Source organism: Mytilus edulis, chromosome 7, assembly GCF_963676685.1.
Source record: "Mytilus edulis chromosome 7, xbMytEdul2.2, whole genome shotgun sequence".
In the NCBI taxonomy this organism is placed as follows: Eukaryota; Metazoa; Mollusca; class Bivalvia; order Mytilida; family Mytilidae; genus Mytilus; species Mytilus edulis.
This window is the reverse complement of record NC_092350.1, coordinates 85111232-85133409: the sequence shown is the minus strand read 5'-3', so window position 1 is coordinate 85133409 and position 22178 is coordinate 85111232. Positions and strand designations below refer to the sequence as shown.

Sequence of the window (22178 nt, the reverse complement as noted above, 5' to 3'; positions counted from 1 at the left end):
ACGGCTTTGTAACTGATGATCCCTGATAATCGGGCACTACCCTAGGCTAGTGACATGGTTTTGTTAACTGGTGATTCCTGATCATTTGGCACTACCTTAGGCCAGTGACATGACTTTGTTAATTGGTGATTCTTGATAATTGACCACTTCCCTATGCTAGTGACATGGCTTTGTTAACTGGTCATTCAAGATAATTGACCACTACCCTAGGCTAGTGACATGGCTTTGTAACTGATGATCCCTGTTAATTGGTGATTCTTGCTAATTGACCACTACCCTAGGCTAGTGACATGGCTTTGTAACTGATGATCCCTGATAATTGGGCACTACCCTAGGCTAGTGACATGACTTTTTAACTGATGATTCCTGATAATCGGGCACTACCCTAGGCTAGTGACATGGTTTTGTTAACTGGTGATTCCTGATCATTTGGCACTACCTTATGCCAGTGACATGACTTTGTTAATTTGTGATTCCTGATAATTGACCACTACCCTAGGCTAGTGACATGACTTTGTTAATTGGTGATTCCTGATAATTGACCACTTACCTAGGCTAATGACATGGCTTTGTTAACTGGTCATTCCAGATAATTGACCACTACCCTGGGCGAGTGACATCGCTTTGTAACTGATGATCCCTGATAATTGGGCACTACCCTAGGCTATTGACATGTTTTTGTTAACTGGTAATTCCTGATAATTGGGCACTACCCTAGGCTAGTGACATGACTTTGTTAATTGGTGATTCCTGATAATTGACCACTTCCCTAGGCTAGTGACATGGCTTTGTTAAACGGTCATTCCAGATAATTGACCACTACCCTAGGCTAGTGACATGGCTTTGTTAACTGGTCATTCCAGATAATTGACCACTACCCTAGGCTAGTGACATGGCTTTGTAACTGATGATCTCTGATAATTGGACACTACCCCTGGCTAGTGACATGGTTTTGTTAACTGGTCATTCCTGATAATTGGGCACTACCCTAGGCTAGTGACATGACTTTGTTAATTGGTGATTCCTGATAATTGACCACTTCCCTAGGCTAGTAACATGGCTTTGTTAACCGGTCATTCCAGATAATTGACCACTACACTAGGCTAGTGACATGACTTTGTTAATTGGTGATTCCTGATAATTGGGCACTACCCTAGAATAGTGATATGGTTTTGTTAACTGGTGATTCCTGATAATTGACCTCTACCATAGGCTAGTGACATGGTTTTGTTAACTGGTGATTCCTGATAATTGGGAACTTCCCTAGGCTAGTGACATGATTTGTTAATTGGGGATTCCTGATAATTGGGCACTACCCTAGGCTAGTGACATGGCTTTGTTAATTGGTGATTCCTGATAATTGACCACTTACCTAGGCTAGTGACATGGCTTTGTTAACTGGTCATTCCAGATAATTGACCACTACCCTAGCTATAGGCTAGTGACATGGCTTTGTAACTGATGATCCCTGATAATTGGGCACTACCCTAGGCTAGTGACATGGTTTTGTTAACCGGTGATTCCTGATAATTGGGCACTACCCTACGCTAGTGACATGACTTTTTAACTGATGATTCTTGATAATCGGGCACTACCCTAGGCTAGTGATATGACTTTGTTAATTGGTGATTCCTGATAATTGACCTCTACCCTAGGCTAGTGACATGGTTTTGTTAACTGGTGATTCCTGATAATTGGGAACTTCCCTAGTCTAGTGACATGATTTGTTAATTGGGGAGTCCTGATAATTCGGCACTACCCTAGGCTAGTGACATGGCTTTGTAAACTGGTCATTCCAGATAATTGACCACTACCCTAGGCTAGTGATATGGCTTTTTAACTGATGATTCCTGATAATCGGGCACTACCCTAGGCTAGTGACATGGTTTTGTTAACTGGTGATTCCTGATCATTTGGCACTACCTTAGGCCGGTGGCATGGTTTTGTTAACTGGTGATTCCTGATCATTTGGCACTACCTTAGGCCAGTGGCATGACTTTGTTAATTGGTGATTCCTGATAATTGACCACTACCCTAGGCTAGTGACATGACTTTGTTAATTGGTGATTCCTGATAATTGACCACCTACCTAGGCTAGTGACATGGCTTTGTTAACTGGTCATTCCAGATAATTGACCACTACCCTAGGCCAGTGACATGGCTTTGTAACTGATGATCCCTGATAATCGGGCACTACCCTAGGCTAGTGACATGGTTTTGTTAACTGGTGATTCCTGATCATTTGGCATTACCTTAGGCCAGTGACATGACTTTGTTAATTGGTGATTCTTGATAATTGACCACTTCCCTAGGCTAGTGACATGGCTTTGTTAACTGATCATTCAAGATAATTGACCACTACCCTAGGCTAGTGACATGGCTTTGTAACTGATGATCCCTGTTAATTGGTGATTCTTGATAATTGACCACTTTCCTAGGCTAGTGACATGGCTTTGTTAACTGGTCATTCAAGATAATTGACCACTACCCTAGGCTAGTGACAAGGCTTTGTAACTGATGATCCCTGATGATTGGGCACTACCCTAGGCTAGTGACATGGTTTTGTTAACCGGTGATTCCTGATAATTGGGCACTACCCTAGGCTAGTGACATGACTTTTTAACTGGTGATTCCTGATCATTTGGCACTACCTTAGGCCAGTGGCATGACTTTGTTAATTGGTGATTCCTGATAATTGACCACTACCCTAGGCTAGTGACATGACTTTGTTAATTGGTGATTCCTGATAATTGACCACTTACCTAGGCTAGTGACATGGCTTTGTTAACTGGTCATTCCAGATAATTGACCACTACCCTAGGCCAGTGACATGGCTTTGTAACTGATGATCCCTGATAATCGGGCACTACCCTAGGCTAGTGACATTGTTTTGTTAACTGGTGATTCCTGATCATTTGGCACTACCTTAGGCCAGTGACATGACTTTGTTAATTGGTGATTCTTGATAATTGACCACTTCCCTAGGCTAGTGACATGACTTTGTTAATTGGTGATTCTTGATAATTGACCACCTCCCTAGGCTAGTGACATGGCTTTGTTAACTGGTCATTCAAGATAATTGACCACTACCCTAGGCTAGTGACATTGCTTTGTAACTGATGATCCCTGTTCATTGGTGATTCTTGATAATTGGCCGCTTCCCTAGGCTAGTGACATGGCTTTGTTAACTGGTCATTCAAGATAATTGACCACTACCCTAGGCTAGTGACATGGGTTTGTAACTGATGATCCCTGATAATTGGGCACTACCCTAGGCTAGTGACATGGTTTTGTTAACCGGTGATTCCTGATAATTGGGCACTACCCTAGGCTAGTGACATGACTTTTTAACTGATGATTCCTGATAATCGGGCACTACCCTAGGCTAGTGACATGGTTTTGTTAACTGGTGATTCCTGATCATTTGGCACTACCTTAGGCCAGTGACATGACTTTGTTAATTGGTGATTCCTGATAATTGACCACTACCCTAGGCTAGTGACATGACTTTGTTAATTGGTGATTCCTGATAATTGACCACTTACCTAGGCTAGTGACATGGCTTTGTTAACTGGTCATTCCAGATAATTGACCACTACCCTAGGCCAGTGACATGGCTTTGTAACTGATGATCCCTGATAATCGGGCACTACTCTAGGCTAGTGACATGGTTTTGTTAACTGGTGATTCCTGATCATTTGGCACTACCTTAGGCCAGTGACATGACTTTGTTAATTGGTGATTCTTGATAATTGACCACTTCCCTAGGCTAGTGACATGGCTTTGTTAACTGGTCATTCCAGATAATTGACCACTTACCTAGGCTAGTGACATGGCTTTGTTAACTGGTCATTCCAGATAATTGACCACTACCCTAGGCTAGTGACATGGCTTTGTAACTGATGATCCCTGATAATTGGGCACTACCCTAGGCTAGTGACATGGTTTTGTTAACTGGTGATTCCTGATCAATTGACACTACCCTAGGCTAGTGACATGGCTTTGTTTACTGGTCATTCCAGATAATTGACCACTACCCTAGGCTAGTGACATCGCTTTGTAACTGATGATCCCTGATAATAGGGCACTACCCTAGGCTAGTGACATGGTTTTGTTAACTGGTGATTCCTGATAATTGGGCACTACCCTAGGCTAGTGACAAGACTTTGTTAATTGGTGATTCCAGATAATTGACCACTACCCTAGGCTAGTGACATCGCTTTGTAACTGATGATCCCTGATAATCGGGCACTACCCTAGGCTAGTGACATGTTTTTGTTAACTGGTGATTCCTGATAATTGGGCACTACCCTAGGCTAGTGACAAGACTTTGTTAACTGGTCATTCAAGATAATTGACCCCTACCCTAGGCTGAACATGGCTTTGTAACTGATGATCCCTGTTAATTGGTGATTCTTGATAATTGACCACTTCCCTAGGCTAGTGACATGGCTTTGTTAACTGGTCATTCAAGATAATTGACCACTACCCTAGGCTAGTGACAAGGCTTTGTAACTGATGATCTTTGATAATTGGGCACTACCCTAGGCTAGTGACATGGTTTTGTTAACTGGTGATTCCTGATAATTGGGCACTACCCTAGGCTAGTGACATGACTTTGTTAATTGGTGATTCCTGAAAATTGACCACTTCCCTAGGCCAGTGACATGGCTTTGTCAACTGGTCATTCCTAATAATTGACCACTTACCTAGGCTAGTGACATGGCTTTGTTAACTGGTCATTCCAGATAATTGACCACTACCCTAGGCTAGTGACATGGCTTTGTAACTGATGATCCCTGATAATTGGGCACTACCCTAGGCTAGTGACATGTTTTTGTTAACTGGTGATTCCTGATAATTGAGCACTACCCTAGGCTAGTGACATGACTTTGTTAATTGGTGATTCCTGATAATTGACCACTTCCCTAGGCTAGTGACATGGCTTTGTTAACCGGTCATTCCAGATAATTGACTACTACCCTAGGCTAGTGACATGACTTTGTTAATTGGTGATTCCTGATAATTGGGCAATACCCTACGCTAGTGATATGACTTTGTTAATTGGGTCAGGATCCCTAATAGACCGTGAGATGAGGAACTCAGATGACGTAATTAAAAAAAAATATTAGTCCGCCATACAATTGTGGATGCTGTGATTTTAAAAATGGACATAAATGAACAATAAGAACTGTTTTATAGAGCTGATGTGATGAGAAAAGAAAGATGTAGATTTGACCTGAAATAAATTATTAGAAAGGACAATTTTTTTATTGAATTTCATGATCAGAATTTTGGGATTATTTCATGAGGAGAGTGACATTTTTCACCATCTTCCGGGGTCCAGCAATTTGCGAAAAAAGTAATCTCACTTGCCACCCCGAAAATTTAACCAGACATGTATAAATGTATCAGCTTCGATATGAGCCATCATACATGTTCAAGTAAACGATATGGACTGAGCAACGGAGGAAAACGTTACCATTACGGCCTATGGAGAATTAATTGTAAATGTATACCCAATTGGTGATTCCTGATAATTGACCTCTACCCTAGGCTAGTGACATGGTTTTGTTAACTGGTGATTCCTGATAATTGGGAACTTCCCTAGGCTAGTGACATGATTTGTTAATTGGGGATTCCTGATAATTCGGCACTACCCTAGGCTAGTGACATGGCTTTGTAAACTGGTCATTCCAGATAATTGACCACTACCCTAGGCTAGTGACATGGCTTTTTAACTGATGATTCCTGATAATCGGGCACTACCCTAGGCTAGTGACATGGTTTTGTTAACTGGTGATTCCTGATCATTTGGCACTACCTGAGCCCAGTGGCATGACTTTGTTAATTGGTGATTCCTGATAATTGACCACTACCCTAGGCTAGTGACATGACTTTGTTAATTGGTGATTCCTGATAATTGACCACTTACCTAGGCTAGTGACATGGCTTTGTTAACTGGTCATTCCAGATAATTGACCACTACCCTAGGCCAGTGACATGGCTTTGTAACTGATGATCCCTGATAATCGGGCACTACCCTAGGCTAGTGACATGGTTTTGTTAACTGGTGATTCCTGATCATTTGGCACTACCTTAGGCCAGTGACATGACTTTGTTAATTGGTGATTCTTGATAATTGACCACTTCCCTAGGCTAGTGACATGGCTTTGTTAACTGATCATTCAAAATAATTGACCACTACCCTAGGCTAGTGACATGGCTTTGTAACTGATGATCCCTGTTAATTGGTGATTCTTGATAATTGACCACTTCCCTAGGCTAGTGACATGGCTTTGTTAACTGGTCATTCAAGATAATTGACCACTACCCTAGGCTAGTGACATGGCTTTGTAACTGATGATCCCTGATAATTGGGCACTACCCTAGGCTAGTGACATGGTTTTGTTAACTGGTGATTCCTGATAATTGGGCACTACCCTAGGCTAGTGACATGACTTTGTTAATTGGTGATCCCTGATAATTGACCACTTCCCTAGGCTAGTGACATGGCTTTGTTAACTGGTCATTCCTGATAATTGACCACTTACCTAGGCTAGTGACATGGCTTTGTTTACTGGTCATTCCAGATAATTGACCACTACCCTAGGCTAGTGACATGGCTTTGTAACTGATGATCCCTGATAATTGGGCACTACCCTAGGCTAGTGAAATGTTTTTGTTAACTGGTGATTCCTGATAATTGGGCACTACCCTAGGCTAGTGACATGACTTTGTTAATTGGTGATTCCTGATAATTGACCACTTCCCTAGGCTAGTGACATGGCTTTGTTAACCGTCATTCCAGATAATTGACCACTACCCTAGGCTAGTAACATGACTTTGTTAATTGGTGATTCCTGATAATTGGGCACTACCCTAGGCTAGTGATATGAATTTGTTAATTGGTGATTCTTGATAATTGACCTCTACCCTAGGCTAGTCAGTAGTGATATGACTTTGTTAATAGGTGATTCCTGATAATTGACCGCTACACTAGGCTAGTGATATGACTTTGTTAATTGGTGATTCCTTATAATTAACCACTACCCTAGGCTAGTGACATGGCTTTGTTAACTGGTCATTCCAGATAATTGACCATTACCTTAAGCTAGTGACATGGCTTTGTTAACTGGTGATCCCTGATAATTGGGCACTACCCTAGGCTAGTGACATGGTTTTGTTAACTGGTGATTCCTGATAATTGACCACTTCCCTAGGCTAGTGATATGACTTTGTTAACTGGTGATTCCTGATAATTTACCTCTACCTTTGGCTAATGACATGACTTTGTTCACTGGTAGTTCCAGATAATTGACCACTACCATAGGCCCATTGGTATATTGATAATAGCCTTAGTCTAGTGACATGGCTTTGTTCATTGGTGATTCCTGATAATTGACCACAACCCTAAGCTATTGATAAGACTTTGTTAACTGGTGATTCCTGATAATTGACCACTAACCTAGGCTAGTGACATTGCTTTGTTAACTGGTGATTCCTGATAATTGACCACTCCTATAGGCTAGTGACATGACTGTAAACTAATCACTCCAGATAATTGACAACTTCCCTAGGCTAGTGATATGATTTTGTTAACTGATCACTCCAGATAATTGACCACTACCCTAGGCTAGTGACATGATTTTGTTAACTGATCTCTCCAGATAATTGACCACTTCCCTTGGCTAGTGACATGATTTTTTTTACTGATCACTCCAGATAATTGACCACTACCCTAGGCTAGAGACAGGACTTTGTTAACTGATCATTCAAGATAATTGGGCACTACCCTAGGCTAGTGACATGGCTTTGTTCACTGGTGATTCCTTATAATTGACCACTTCCCTAGGCTAGTGACATGACTGTTTACTGGTGATTCCTGATAATTGACCACTACCCTAGACTAGTGATATGGCTTTGTTCACTGGTGATTCCTGATAATTGACCGCTACCCTAGGCTAGTGATATGACTATGTACCTAGTGATTCCTGAATAATGGGCACTACCCTACGCTCGTGACATGGCCTTGTTAACTAATCATTTCAGATAATTGACTACCCTAGACCATTATCTATTTTGATAACTGGTGATTCCTTATAATTGAACACTACCCTAGGCTTTTGATATAACTGATGTCTGATGACCCCTAGACTGGGCTATTAATATGACTTTTAAGGCTTATATGACCACCTGAATGTGTGTACCTTCAATTGCAGCTGTCTTAAACTATTACCAATCTCTCCAGTTTCTTTTTCTACAAATGAATATAATCAACCTGTCCAGTCACTTAAAAGTGTTATAGTCCATTGTAAATAAATACACAACACATAATAAGTAACTGGAAAGGTACAGCAGTGGCTGAAAAAAAAAATGCAGAAAAATAAATACATGCATGTACTCCTTGCACTTTACCTTTTTGTATTAACATGGTTAAGTGGACTAGTGATATTAATATAATTGACATTAGATTGATTTTTTTTTAAATTGTCATGATCAGAATTCCTTTACTCCTAGTTTTTACTTAAAACTAAACAAAAAGCTTACTTTGAAGAAAATATATCATTTGTAAATTTTTGTTTTAAGAGCATGTATATAAGTATTTAAATTATTAATAGAGATACTTCCTGTCTTCACAAGTGTCAGAGGTTTTTCACTCTGTTTGTATTTCAGATTAAAAGAAATAAAAACACATCAGAACAATAAAAGAATTTAAGTAGGCAGCTAAATATACATATAGATTCTTACATACAAAAATAAATGTACAATAAATGTATATGAATGGGGTGTCAGACTGTCTGGTTTCCACCAGCCAGATGTCTTTATACTTATTTTTTTTAGCATGTAACTGTGCACAAGATGAAACAAGCACCCTAGCCCCATCCCCTTTGCCAAATTGGCCATATGTTTTATGGTGAGATCAAAAGTAGAAGTAGTCTAGATAATTATGACAAAAAAGCCTTTCTAGACATCATATTTATTGGTCTAATCAGTTACTGAGTTAGGCTAAGGTTTAGTTTTTTCAAATGGATGTGGAAGATTGACCAGGACTGGAGCAGCACACCCACCCCCGCCCTTTTCCGCATAGTTACTGTCGCTGGTTTAATATGGCTCTTCTGTATATTTTCATATTAACAAAAAGAGTAGCCCTCGAATGGCTCAATGCATAGCCAGATTTCGTTGTGTGAAACTCCCCCCTTTTTTTTGAATGCCTATAATATATGCCGTCTCTGTACAATATCTAAAGCTAATTCAGTATTCAAAGCAATTATTATCTAATTTTCATATCGTCTCTGTTCCAGTGATATCAGCCCGTCATCTTGGGAGCTTTTGAACATTTTTTTGTTTTGTTTACCGCTGATAGTTCTCTCAGATAATATTATCGCGCCAATGACGCGATCTCGTATCTCGCGTTGCTTTATAAAACTCATGAATATTCATACTACCCTAGGCTAGTGCTACGTAAAGTGGTTGTATCGGACACAAATTAAGGCTTAGTAAATAAGAACGTCTGCTTGCAATGATACATGTATTGAACTCTGAAAAGCTCACGTCACAACAACGGTGACGTCGTGTACATGGAGAGCGGTAGCGAGAACACCTCATGTGCAATTCTTAACATTCTGGGGGCCCGCAAATGAATTTAATTACAATAAAATGAAAATAAATTATGAAAAATTTCACTTTGAATTACTGTCTCTAAAAACTTTGAATAGCTTTAACTGTCTTTGATCATGAGCACGAATAAAATAAAATTATTTCTGTAATAAAGCACGAACAGTTAACAGTCCATAAAATTATACGATAGTCTCATTTGGTTCACATCTTTATCTTTTCCTTTGCATCGGTCTTCGCTCGTCTGGCGGGCAGTACTTCATCATGGTCCTACATATTCTTAAGTTGTCAGTTCTAGCGGATATAATAAGTGCGGTTCCTTTTTAAGTCTTTTAATAACATTTTCTTTTCTCCATTTTGAAATCTCTTTGTTCACTGGTGAAGGTGTGTGATCATCTTTCCGGGATAAAGTATCGAAATGTCTGTTGTCATGGTTACTTATACATGTTTTCTGATATGAATCTAATACTTGAAATACTTTCTTCCGCCCTGTCCTCTCGTCAATATGTTCAATACCAAATGATTCTTTCTTCAGTAACTTCTCCGGGTTGCACTCTTCTGTCTTTTGTGATATCCTTACATTCATTGTAGCTGTTTGCTGGTTATTGTAGCTTGGTGTACCGTGAAGTGGTCCTGATAATAAATATCCAATTCTTGATTTCATGGCAGTAGGTCCCTCGCCTCTAATGACATGGTTTTCTACAACTGACCAATAGTAGTCAGCTCCTACGAGTACTGAGATGTGAAAATTATCATTCGCGGTAACTGGATGAGCGAGTTCTATTCCTGATAAATACGGCAATTTTGCGGCTTTACGGATGTACGTTTTGAGCGGTGCGGCGATTTTAGGTACGATCAATACTCTGATTGGCAATTGTCCTTCATCTGTTAGCAATTAATAATACTAGTTTTTAAGTATCAAATTGTTGTACTTTCTGCACTGTCCCCAAATCCGGATAAGTTTAAAGTCTCTGTGCCAGTTATTGATAACTGTAATTTAGCGGCTAGGTCTTTTGTGATGAACGATCTCTGTGCTCCTTCATCAAAAAGAATGTTGGCATCTGAACAGTGTCGTCCCGATCTTACAGGATTAATTGCAGTTTTGAGCAAAACATTTGTGTTTGCCTGTGAATGTGAAATTGTTTCCGGTTCCTTCGCGTTGTGTTGTATGGTACTTACGTTTACACTGTCTAGATAATCATTATGTGTATTCTCTTTACATAAACTTGTGTGATGACGCTTGTCACACTTTCTGCATGATTTGATTGACTTACAATCAACCAAATTGTGATGTCCTAAACAGTTGAAACATAAGCGATCTCTTTCGACTATTGATATCCGGTCTTGATATTCAACAACTTTGGTACAGTTTACCGAGGCGTGTGATTCGTGACAATAATCGCACTGTTTAGATTTGAAGTTAGTGTTTTGGTGATTCTTATTTTGGTGGCTGTGACTTGATTGTCGATTTCGCGGTATTGTGTTCGTCAAAAATGCTGCAGTAGCGGTAGGATTTTCATGACTGTCTGTTGAGTTACCGGCTTCCATGATATTTATTTCATTAAATATGCCTTTTCGTAAGTCTGCCAAGCGTATGTTTGTGGACACAAATTCTCTTGCAAGTTTTTTTTCGAATTTCCCCTGGTAGTTTGTTCAATATTATTGGCACTAACAGCGCTCCGTATGATTCATCAGTTTGTCCTAGTGATTCTAAACCTCTTATGTAAATTTCAATGTTGTCATAAAAATGTCGGAGGTTGAAAAGTGTGTACCTAGGCGACGTAATATTAATAAGTTCCTGCATATACCTCTGTGTAATTTTATGTTGCTGACCATATCTTTCTTGTAATAGGGAAATTGTCTTTTCATAGTTTGCATTAGTGAGCGCAAAACCTGTCACTGATTTTAGAGCTTCATCGTGAAGTAACGATTTCAAATAATTGAATTTTTAGACGTTGCTTAAGGTTGGGTTCGTATGCACGGCTTTCAAATGAGTCCCAAAATGATTACCATTGAAGTATATCTCCATCGAAAGTAGGGAGATTCAACTTGGGTAGTTTGTTGTATTCACTAGTTGAGCTAAAGGATGGGCGAAAATCTGACAAACGGTAATTTGAATTGTTCTGATGTTCTGTATATGAAGAGTTTATAGTATGAACGGGTTGAGTAGTTTCTATGCGTGGAGTAAAACTTTCTGCGTGTGTATTCAACCAAGGAATTGTATATTTAAAAGGAATGGAAACGCGGCTCGAGATCAATCGGGATACCCGCAGAGCACCCGCAGAGCTATAAACCATGTCTGTCTCGACGGAAGTATGACGAATAATATTAAGAATCATGACGGAGGTCCATTTCCTGTCATATAGATAGGTCTTTAAAATTCACGGGGTCATCTTGTTTGGGAAGATATTAAGGAGAGAGAAACCCAAAATAAAGAATAAACTTCTGTTCTGTGAAAAAGTTACGGCCTTAGGTATCATTTTAATGCCTCATGGAACATATGTTTGTAATATTTTATTGAGAAAATTCTTATTGAAATAGACCTCTGTCTTAAAAATTGAGTGCGTTTCATCCGGATTACAGAACAAAATATACTATGTTTTGATTTTTTTCTAAACACTCGACAACTACAAAGTGCAAAACAAAACAGTTGATATCATTGTGAAGCTGAAACCTTATGCTATCGTTAAGTTCTTTTTAAAGTTTCTTGTTACTTTTCTGAATTTTCTACGATTTTTCGAAATTTCAGTTTTGAGTTGCATTAGTCCGTCAAAATATGTCTATCAATCTGGGAGTGCACTACGATTTCTTTATAATATTGAAAAGTAGAAAAAACGAAGTGAGAAAAGGAGATATCACTTTAAAGAAGAAATATTTTCCTACAGTTTGGTATAAATTACGAATGCTAAATATAATTGGTACTATGTAATTTTTTTTATTTCGAAACATGTTGAAAATTTTAAGTTGTGCGTCAACAAATACATCGACACTTTGTATTTTGGTATGAGTTAAATAACTACTTGAAATATATATAACATTGACATACAATTTAAAAGCTTAATCTTTTTTCTATCAAATAGTGTTGGTTTTATAAAAATGGTGATAAAAACGAATTTGCTATGATTTTTCAAAATCCCATGTTTATATTTCACATTGACGCCATTTTGTTCAGTCAAGTTCGTCACCGACGAAGTTTGAAATAACAGACAAGAAATATATACATGACTTACGATTGGGATTGATTGTGTCTTTTTATATACGATGTTATTCATTTTTTTTGTCAAATACTTTTTTTAGATACTAAATCGTTGTTTGGTAATGCAGTTTGTCATTATGAAGCGTTGCCGCAAATTTTCATACGCAACCAGATATATATATATATAAACATTGATCATCTTGAGCAAGACAAGAGATATTTCATGAACATTTAGAAATGTCCCATATACATGACATACGGTACAGTTGATCAGAACTCAGAGTTGTACATATTGTCCTGTGCATCTGATAGCCACTTGCCCGTCTTACATAGCAACAGAGAACCTCTTAACTTTCTTTCATTAATTAATGTTTTTCACAAACCATGAGGTAACATGTTTAACTGTAGTTTTCACTAGTTCATTTTTCTTCATTGCTGCTGCAACCTTGGGGATATGCTGAAGTCCTACATAACCTAGGGGGTGTAGCTGACCATCAATGTTTGCCTTGATTATAATTGCGTTTTTGTCTTTTGGGTTATCTGTCTCACGTGACAGTTCAACTAAAACTTCTTTTTTCAATCTAATGGAGGTACGTGCAAATTTTAGATTGTTCTGGTACTCCTCACCATATGTTGAACCTTTGATTGGTATTGTAACTGTGTACTGAACAGTGTCTACTTTAACTTTATCGTCCATGTTGACAGCTACAGGCATACACATACTTTTACTCTGATCTTGTTGATCTGTTGAAGTTGTTGAGAAAATACTTGTTCCGCGTACACATGAACAGTTTAAATCTTCATAATCACACACTGGCATTCCTGGCAGGTCGACTGCATTGCAATGGTCTGGTTGGGATCTCAGCTGAGCTCCAGGAATCATAACAAAGGACCAAATAAGCACAGCCAATGAATCTGTCCCATCACTGAAAACTTTAGAAACTGCATCTTTGTTGAACTGAAACAAAATTAAAATTTCATATAATAGTTGCTTTATATTGTCTTATTGATATAAATATTCTATCGTATCATAACTCGATATGGTTTTAGTATATAATTAATAACCAAGACATTAAATAACTAAAACCTAACAACTATATCAGTGGCGGATCCAGAGGGAGTTTTAACCCCCTTTTTCTTGGATGATCAATGCATTTAAATGAAGACTTATAATTGGACCCCCCGTTTTTGACATGGCTGTGTACAACAATGACACGGGCAAAAACAAAAATAGTTCATCATGTGCGTGTTTAATGTTACTATTAGTGTGTTTTTTCTATTGTATGTGGTCTTTTGAAAATGATTTGGTCCGTCATGTCTGTGTATTAAAACAATTAATGACTACTGGTTGGTATCTCAGGAACAACAAACTTGCTATTACCCTGAAACTCTATCAATAGGAGTACAATGTTACTTGCAAAAACGATATGTACAATAAATTGATGGCTCTATATAATTTAATAAAAATTAAGTTCAATGTTGACTTCCCAACTCGGTCCTTTCATTAAATTAATTCATGCCGTCGAGGCATTGAAAGACGTTTTGTATATCAGGGTCAAAACGATTTATAAATAAACATAGATAGTAACAAAATAATACCTTAAAATCACATGAGTTAGTGATGAGCAGTAACTGTGGTGGAGGTTGGTTGTACAACGACGTCAGACAACTGCTATCCGCCTTCAACACTCGTCGTCTTATCAATGGTTTATCTGCTGGACTGATATGAGCAACCCGTGCATTTAATTGCACAGATGGACAGTCTCTCATTGACACACTGTATTTATCTTTTTCTATGCAGAAAAGCCATATATTTGAAGAATTTAAACAGACGCTTTTTGATGTGACCACTTCGACTTCCATTTTGTTAATGAACCGTAAACTTCCGGTGATCGATAATATAATCCGTTTATGCGTGCCGTGTGCAAAGTGTCGTCCCTCCTCTGATACGCAACAGCAAAACTGTTCCTTCCTTTTTTTCTCGCAGAGCAGTAGTCTATAGGTCGTAAAAGTATTCCTTTGGTGTTAAAATACATATGGTATATTATACCTGTAAATTGGAACATCCCGCATGCCATTGTTTATTATATAATCTTTATTGCAAAATTACACCCATGAGGGTCAAGCAATACAATCAAACAATAATTTTATACTATACAATGCAATACAGTGAAATACAATGTAATACAATGAAATACAAAATAATACAATACAATATATAGAATAATAGAACATTAGAGTTCAATTATAAATGTATGTAAAAACCACCATCATAACCTTGCCTGACACGGGTCTGACTCCCTCAGTTCTAAAGACTGTTTTATGAAAACTCCAATATGACAAACAAGTTCAGGGATGGGGTTTAGAATGTGTTTAAGTTTATTGAATGCATCAAGATGTTGAAATAATGGTACATAGTCTTTTAGATAAGCAAAAAGATTAGAACGCAAAGATAAGTTAATGTCACAATACAAAAAGAAATGAAATTCATCATCTAGGACTTCACATTTTTTACATAATCTTTGTGCTCTTGGAATGTTTCTGTACCTTCCTAATTCAATGCCTAGGGAATGATCACTTAGTCTAAATTTTGAGAGTAACTGCCTATGTATAAAATTATTGCAATTTAAATATTCCTCAGACTGACAATTATTTTTTAATTTCCCATAAAGACAAAGTTTGGATGAGGAATCCATTTTTGAAAGTTTAATTAAAGTATTTTTTTCATATTCCTCTGAAACACACTTTTTTATATTACATTTTAACATGTTTTTTGATTGTTTAAAAGGTACATTATTATTAGAGTAGTTTTCTGGGTTTATTTTCATCTCTTTAAAATTTTTATCTGCAAATGAGTACCAAGAATAAATTCCTTCTGAATGTAAATTTATGTTTGTTTGTAGAGATTCTTTAACCAGGGGATTAATATCATTACAATTTATTCTATAAAAATACATGAGTGTTTGAGTTTTTATATAGGAGTCCAAAGTAAATCTACCTAATTCTGATCTAGCACCTAATGTTAGTGGCTGTCTTTTTCAGTCCTAATACTGCTTTACAAAATTTTGAATGAACCTTCTCAAAGGGATATTTTTCTGCTAATGCAAGAGTATCACAAAATGTATTATTTACTGCAGCTCTATTAGATGCCCTAAAAGCTGACTGAAAATTATCCATAAACCAAATTTCAGAGTTGTATGTCAAAATAGGTCTTATAAGAGTATCAAATAATTTACATGACAAATTAGTGGGAACAAAATTAAAATTGAACATATATTTTCTCAATAAAAATAAAACTTTAATGCCTTTTTTAGACAGCTCTTCAGTAGTTTTTGTAAAATTTCCCCTATAGTTAATAATATTCCCTAGAAATTTAAAGTCCTTAACTTCAGTCAAAAATTTATTATTGAACAAGAGGGGTGGGGATTGTTTATAAATATTCTAAAAAAAACTAGAATTTTAGTCTTGTTTGTATTAACACTCAACTGCCATTTAGTGCAATATTTATTTAGTTTATCTAATGCGTTTTGAAGCCCATGGTGTGTCTCAGACAGTAACACTAAATCATCTGCATAGCTGAGTGTTTGGATACTTGAAGTATCAAGAACTGGAGGGTTACAATTTACATCATAAATTGAATGTGAATCATTTATATAACAATTAAACAAAGTAGGACTTAAACTGTCCCCTTGTCTTACACCTCTAATTATTGGAAAAAACAAAGAGTGTTCATTGCCAATCTTCAGTGCAGACTGGGATAAACTATACATATTTTTCAAAGTAGTATAAAATTTCACACCAACACCATCATTTATCAATTTATACAACAGGCCATTATGCCAAACAGAGTCAAAAGCACCACGCAAATCTACAAAACAAGCAAACAGCTTTTTCTTATTTTTTTTCAAATATTTGGTGACAAGAGTTTTTAAAATAAATATGCTATCAGATGTTCTGTGATTTGAACAAAATCCAAATTGATGACTGGAGAACTTATTTTCATAATGCTTTACTAGTCTTTTATTCAAAATAGAGCTATATAATTTTGCTAGACAGTTTAAAATAGAAATACCTCTATAGTTACATATGTCTTCTTTATCTCCAGACTTAGATTAAAACAATAAAAGCTTTCATCCAGCTGGTGGGGTAAATACCAGATGATAAAATAAGATTAACAAGTTTAACTATGGCTGTAACTGTAACAATGCTACTATATTTTATAATTTCATTAGATATTAAGTCAGGTCCAGCACTTTTCCCTGATTTTAATTCTTTTATACAGTTCTTTACTTCTGATATTGAAAATGGACTATCAGTACAAATATTATGTTCTAAAGTACTCTCAAGCATATTTAAATCTTTTTTAACTTTTTCTTTAAAAGAGTTATCATATTTTTCAGCTTTACCAAGATTTTGAAAATGTTCTTCATAGTTATTTAATTTAATATTTGAACAATGATCCTGTTTAGTGTCTTCATTTTTTTAATTTTTTAAGGAGTTCCCAATATTTTTTGGGTCATTTTCTTGCAAATTTGTTAATGTTTCATATAAGCTCTTTTTAAATATAATTTTCTTTCTCTTTACTAATTTTTTAAGTTTTTTAGCATGTGTAAAAAAATTACATTTTAGCTCTAAATTAAATGATTCTCGTCTCAGTTTAGCTCCTTTTGCTTTAATAGTTTTTTTAAGATCACGTACTTCATGGTCAACCCATGGTTTTCTGTTTAGTATTTTTTGTTTAACTTTTTTATATCTTACAATTTTACATGATTTATTTGCTAGGCTCTCAAAAATATTTTTTATATCAGAAGTTGCCTTGTCAATTCCTGAAAAAGTTTGTTCAAACTGTGAGTCTTCAAAATCTCTAATTGGTTGTTTAATAAATTTTCCCCTAGTACTTCAATCATTTTGTCTCTTGATGTATTCTCCCATCTATATTTCACTCCTATCTGAGTAAAGTTTTTATGACTTTTATGTTCTGTGTGACATATATTACATTTCAGTATAACAGATATAGGGACATGATCTGACAAATATGTTGGTTCGCCAATATAAAAATATTCGATAGAGGACATCAAATCCATGTCAGACAAGGCATAGTCAACAGTGCTTGAACCATTATGCTGATAACAAGTTACATTACCAAAAAGATCTCCTACAAATCTACCATTCAGTATTCTGAGCCTGGAGGCAATACATAGATCAATGAGTTGTTTTCCATGAGGATTTAATACTTTGTCTAAAGAATTTCTATATATATGTGAATCACCCAGATAGTCATCTGGCAATAAATTTAAAAGATCATCATGAATATTATTTTCATCAGAAATAAAATCTAAATGATTACAGACTCTAGCGTTAAGATCTCCAATAATAAGAATATTACCTTTGGATGACAGCTTTGAGATTTCATTTTCAAGTAATATAAAGTCATCATTAAAGTATGTAGATGACAATGGTGGAATATAACATGCACACACATATATATCTTTTTTTAAACCAAAGAAAAAATTATCAAGCTTTAACCATAGCCTGTTGTCAGATTTTGTTACATTTAAAACTTCAGATATACCTTTATGTAAGGTAGATTTATAATATACAATTATACCTCCACTGTATCTTTTGGATCTTAATTTCTTTTTTCTAGATTTCTGTACATAATTAAAATTTACAATGTTTGTACTAGAATCAGCACCCTTCCAAGTTTCCATTAAAATATTTATGTCATATTTAAGACTAGATAAAAAATAGTCATCTTCTAATTTACCTCCCAGGCCCTGAATATTCCAACTACCAATCGACAAATTTGTTTTCATTTCAAAATCAATTTCTGGTGTAAAGCAAGATATAGATCTATAAAATTTATTGGGCAAAGGGAAGTAACTCAAATTTTTCTCAGATGGAGAATTTTCACATTTAATATTTACTCTTTTTTTCCTTTTTTGTTTGTTTTTTTCTTTGATGCTACATTTAGGAAAATTTAAACTATGAAATAATATGTAGAACAAACAAAATTAACTAGACAAAGGGATATTTTCTCTTTAACCCCTCATTAACATTCAATTAAAATTTAAGAAAACATAATTTATTTATTTTTTTCCCCTTTCAGTAAATATATACCTTCTTCTAATATTTTGAGTTCTGCAGATATCCTTCTTTTGGTTTTAATGAAATTACGTTTAAATTCCCCCCATACCGATATTTCGTTTCGTTTTGGAGTTTCCCTTAGTTTGGTTACCAATTTAATTGACAGTGTCATCCCTCAATTAGCACACAAATTGAAGTGGTTGATTCATTGGCCAAATAAAGATGACATTTTACGCTCTCGACCAGACTGCTTCAAGGAGGCCTTTCCAAGATGTGTTTCAGTTATAGATTGCACAGAAGTTTATATAGAGACTCCATCAAATTTTACTCTAGATCATGTACTTACAGTAATTATAAACACCACAAAACAATTAAATTTTTAGTCAGTATTGTTCCGTGTGGTAGTATTTCTTTTGTTTCACGTGCATTTGGGGGGCGGACTTCAGATAAGATAATTTCACTTAAATCAGGATATCTTGACTTTATAAACCATGGAGATGTCGTACTAGCAGACCGTGGTTTTCTTATTAGAGATGAATGGGCATCAAGGGGGGCGGAATTAATCATACCATCGTTTGTTAAGGGGAAAGACCAGCTTAGTGCCTTTGAAGTGGAAAGAAGCCGAAATATAGCTCATGTACGAATTCATGTAGAAAGAGAAATGGAGCGACTGAAAAATTTCCGTATTTTGTTTGGAAAGATGTCAATGAATATGGTGCCACATTCTGACAGTATAATGACAATTTGCTCTGCTATTATTAATATGCACCCTAATATTGTTCAATAACTGATTACCATATTTTTCGTAAGGGTGTACTTAGGTGAAATTGAATAAATAAGAATATTTAAAATTGTACTAAAAGCTGGAAGCGTATTAGTAAAGGATAAAAATTAGCTAAAAATATTGATAGGTCATGCAGCTCCTTTTCGAGATATTTAATTTATAAAATATGGCGGGAAAAGGCTAACTCAGACTTTTATTTTTATATTTTAACTTAATATATTTTCTTTGGTATTATTTGGGTCTCGATTTAAAAGAAAGAAACTAAAAAATCTGCTTAAACTTTGGCAAATAGCCCTTCAGCTATTTAGGTATAAATAAAGGATAAATTGGTGTTATTGGGTAACATATTTCACCTTTTATCATATGGAAAAACAATCCAAACATCTGACACAAATTCCAAAACTTCATCTAAGTACATCCTTATTTAAAGGTAAGGCCATTGAATATTAAATCTTTTCAAATGACAGATGATATTGGAAAATTTAAAAATCAGCTTTAAAAACAATATTTTGGAATCTTTTAGCTTTTGGTGAAACAAATTCATTATGGTTTAAACAAAGCATAATTTGCAGAACAGGATGCAACCCTCTGGCGCACTGTGAAAAGTCGTAAGGTTGTAAGTCACTGGCGTAGATGGAATAAGCTCGTAAACTTGACCTGCTGCGAATTAAATCTTGCTTGTCTAATATGTATTGTTATAAATTATTATTCATATGTCATTTGATAATTAAGGTACATCATCATATATGTTTTATGTTTATTTAATGTTTAAAATTTTGTTCGCCCAAACCTCAAGTCATTCATGGTTTATTGACTTGGTTGGAATTTAAATGGTATTTTTGGGGTGGAAATTAATTGAGCTGAAGCAGTCATGTTCTTTCAGCAATTACTAGTCACTAGATAGTTTAACAATAACTAAAAGTATTTTGTAAATTCAAGAAATCTTTATTTTTATGAGAATTTTATGCATTTGACAGATTTTTAGTCACATGTAGTGATGTGCCCATGATCAGATTCGTGCACTTCAGACATTTGTACTTCTTAAGATCAGAGACCTATAATACATCTATTTTACTATTTATAAAATCGCTTATAAAGTTAGAAAATCAGGGGCGATAATCCGACTGTAGTGACGTAGTCGCATTGATGATATCTAAATATTTCAAGATGGCAGCCAAGTGTAAATAAAGCCAAAACAATATCGTTTTAACAAGTTTTGTCCTTAGAAGTGCGACATATCTTATAATTTATTTGTTACATGGTACCATAAAATCTACAGTCCGAGTATTAAAGTAAGAAAAAATTTCCGAAATTGAACAAGTTTACCGCTCTATTCTAGCAGGTGCTCGTTCAGCTGATCAGCGCCATGTCGCGTTATTTCCAAATCTTACAAATTTATATAGACACTTTGCTAGAGAAATGTTTGCTTAGGGAGTTTTATTTAAAACCAAGTTCATCCAATATAATTTACTTTAATTGCACTTATATTTTGTATGGTTTATGTCTTCTGAATAATTTGATCCTCTTCTGAGACAGAAAACCTGCTTTCTTCTTAAAATGTATATATATATATAGGAGCCTTCTTTTTGATTATTTTAGTTTGCTTTATACAACATTCAGGCCATTTAAAAGAATATGTTTGTTTGCCCTAACCCTACCGGTATCAGGTCCATTCGCATCCAATACACTTTCGCACCTCGCATGTCCCCCCCCTAACTTTGTTACCACCCTACATGTTTGCACCCAATTTTTATTTGAATTTTAGATGAATTAATATTTTCCACTGTAATTACTGGTCCAAATTCATGAATGTCCAGTAAAGTAAGATCTACAAACACATCATGATCACCAAAACACAATTTTGTCATAAATTTATCTGTGCACATAGACCAAGGTGAGCGACACAGGCTCTTGAGAGCCTCTAGTTTCTTAACATTAGGGAACATCACAGATTCTTATGATTGTCTTGCTTTTAAAGGTACAATCAGACAAAGGGATTGATCTTAAACAATTTTCCTGTAATGTTCTTTTCATAATCTGCATGTTTGATAATTCCCTTGACTTATATGCATGTTTTTAACAACACGGAAAATCAGAATTAAGCAGTATTTATATTTAGTGTTTTTATAAATTTAGACACACGTCAGAGGGAATTCCCCATTTTGATAAAAATGCGAGAGTTCTCTGAATTCTGATAAATCTATTTCTGTCATATATAAGAACTGAAGTGGAGTTTTTCTTATATGTTACAGTTATGAAACTGATATTTGAGATTGTACTTCCATAAAGAAATAGATAATCATCTAGGTCGTTTAATTAACATTTAATATACGTTCTTGCTCCAGGGTTTGTTTTAATAATTATGCGCATGCGTATAGTTTTCTTGACTTCAAGGGGTATTAAATTGAATGGTTGCTCTGGATTTCCCGCTCAATTAGTTAACTTATAATTCATTGCATGGATCTTTTCTATGTATGTCTGCTATTGAAGGTT

At 35.8% G+C, this 22178-nt stretch overlaps 1 protein-coding gene across 1 annotated transcript; it reads right to left on the bottom strand.

The window, feature by feature from the left end:
- Nucleotides 1-13013: 13013 nt before the first annotated feature.
- On the bottom strand, nt 13014-14665 carry LOC139529658 (uncharacterized). Its single transcript, XM_071325511.1, has 2 exons — nt 14414-14665; nt 13014-13772 (listed from the first exon to the last, which is right to left on the bottom strand). Exons 1-2 carry the CDS (start codon nt 14582-14584, stop codon nt 13176-13178), a joined length of 768 nt encoding a protein of 255 aa, XP_071181612.1. The 5' UTR covers nt 14585-14665; the 3' UTR covers nt 13014-13175.
- Nucleotides 14666-22178: the final 7513 nt, after the last annotated feature.

Excerpts from the sequence above, each read along its gene's own strand:
- LOC139529658 (XM_071325511.1), bottom strand. The coding sequence starts at position 14,584 with ATGAGAGACTGTCCATCTGTGCAATTAAATGCACGGGTTGCTCATATC. Across the intron at positions 13,773-14,413 it reads CTAACTCATGTGATTTTAAG|TTCAACAAAGATGCAGTTTC; the intron begins GTATTATTTTGT and ends ATTTTGTTTCAG.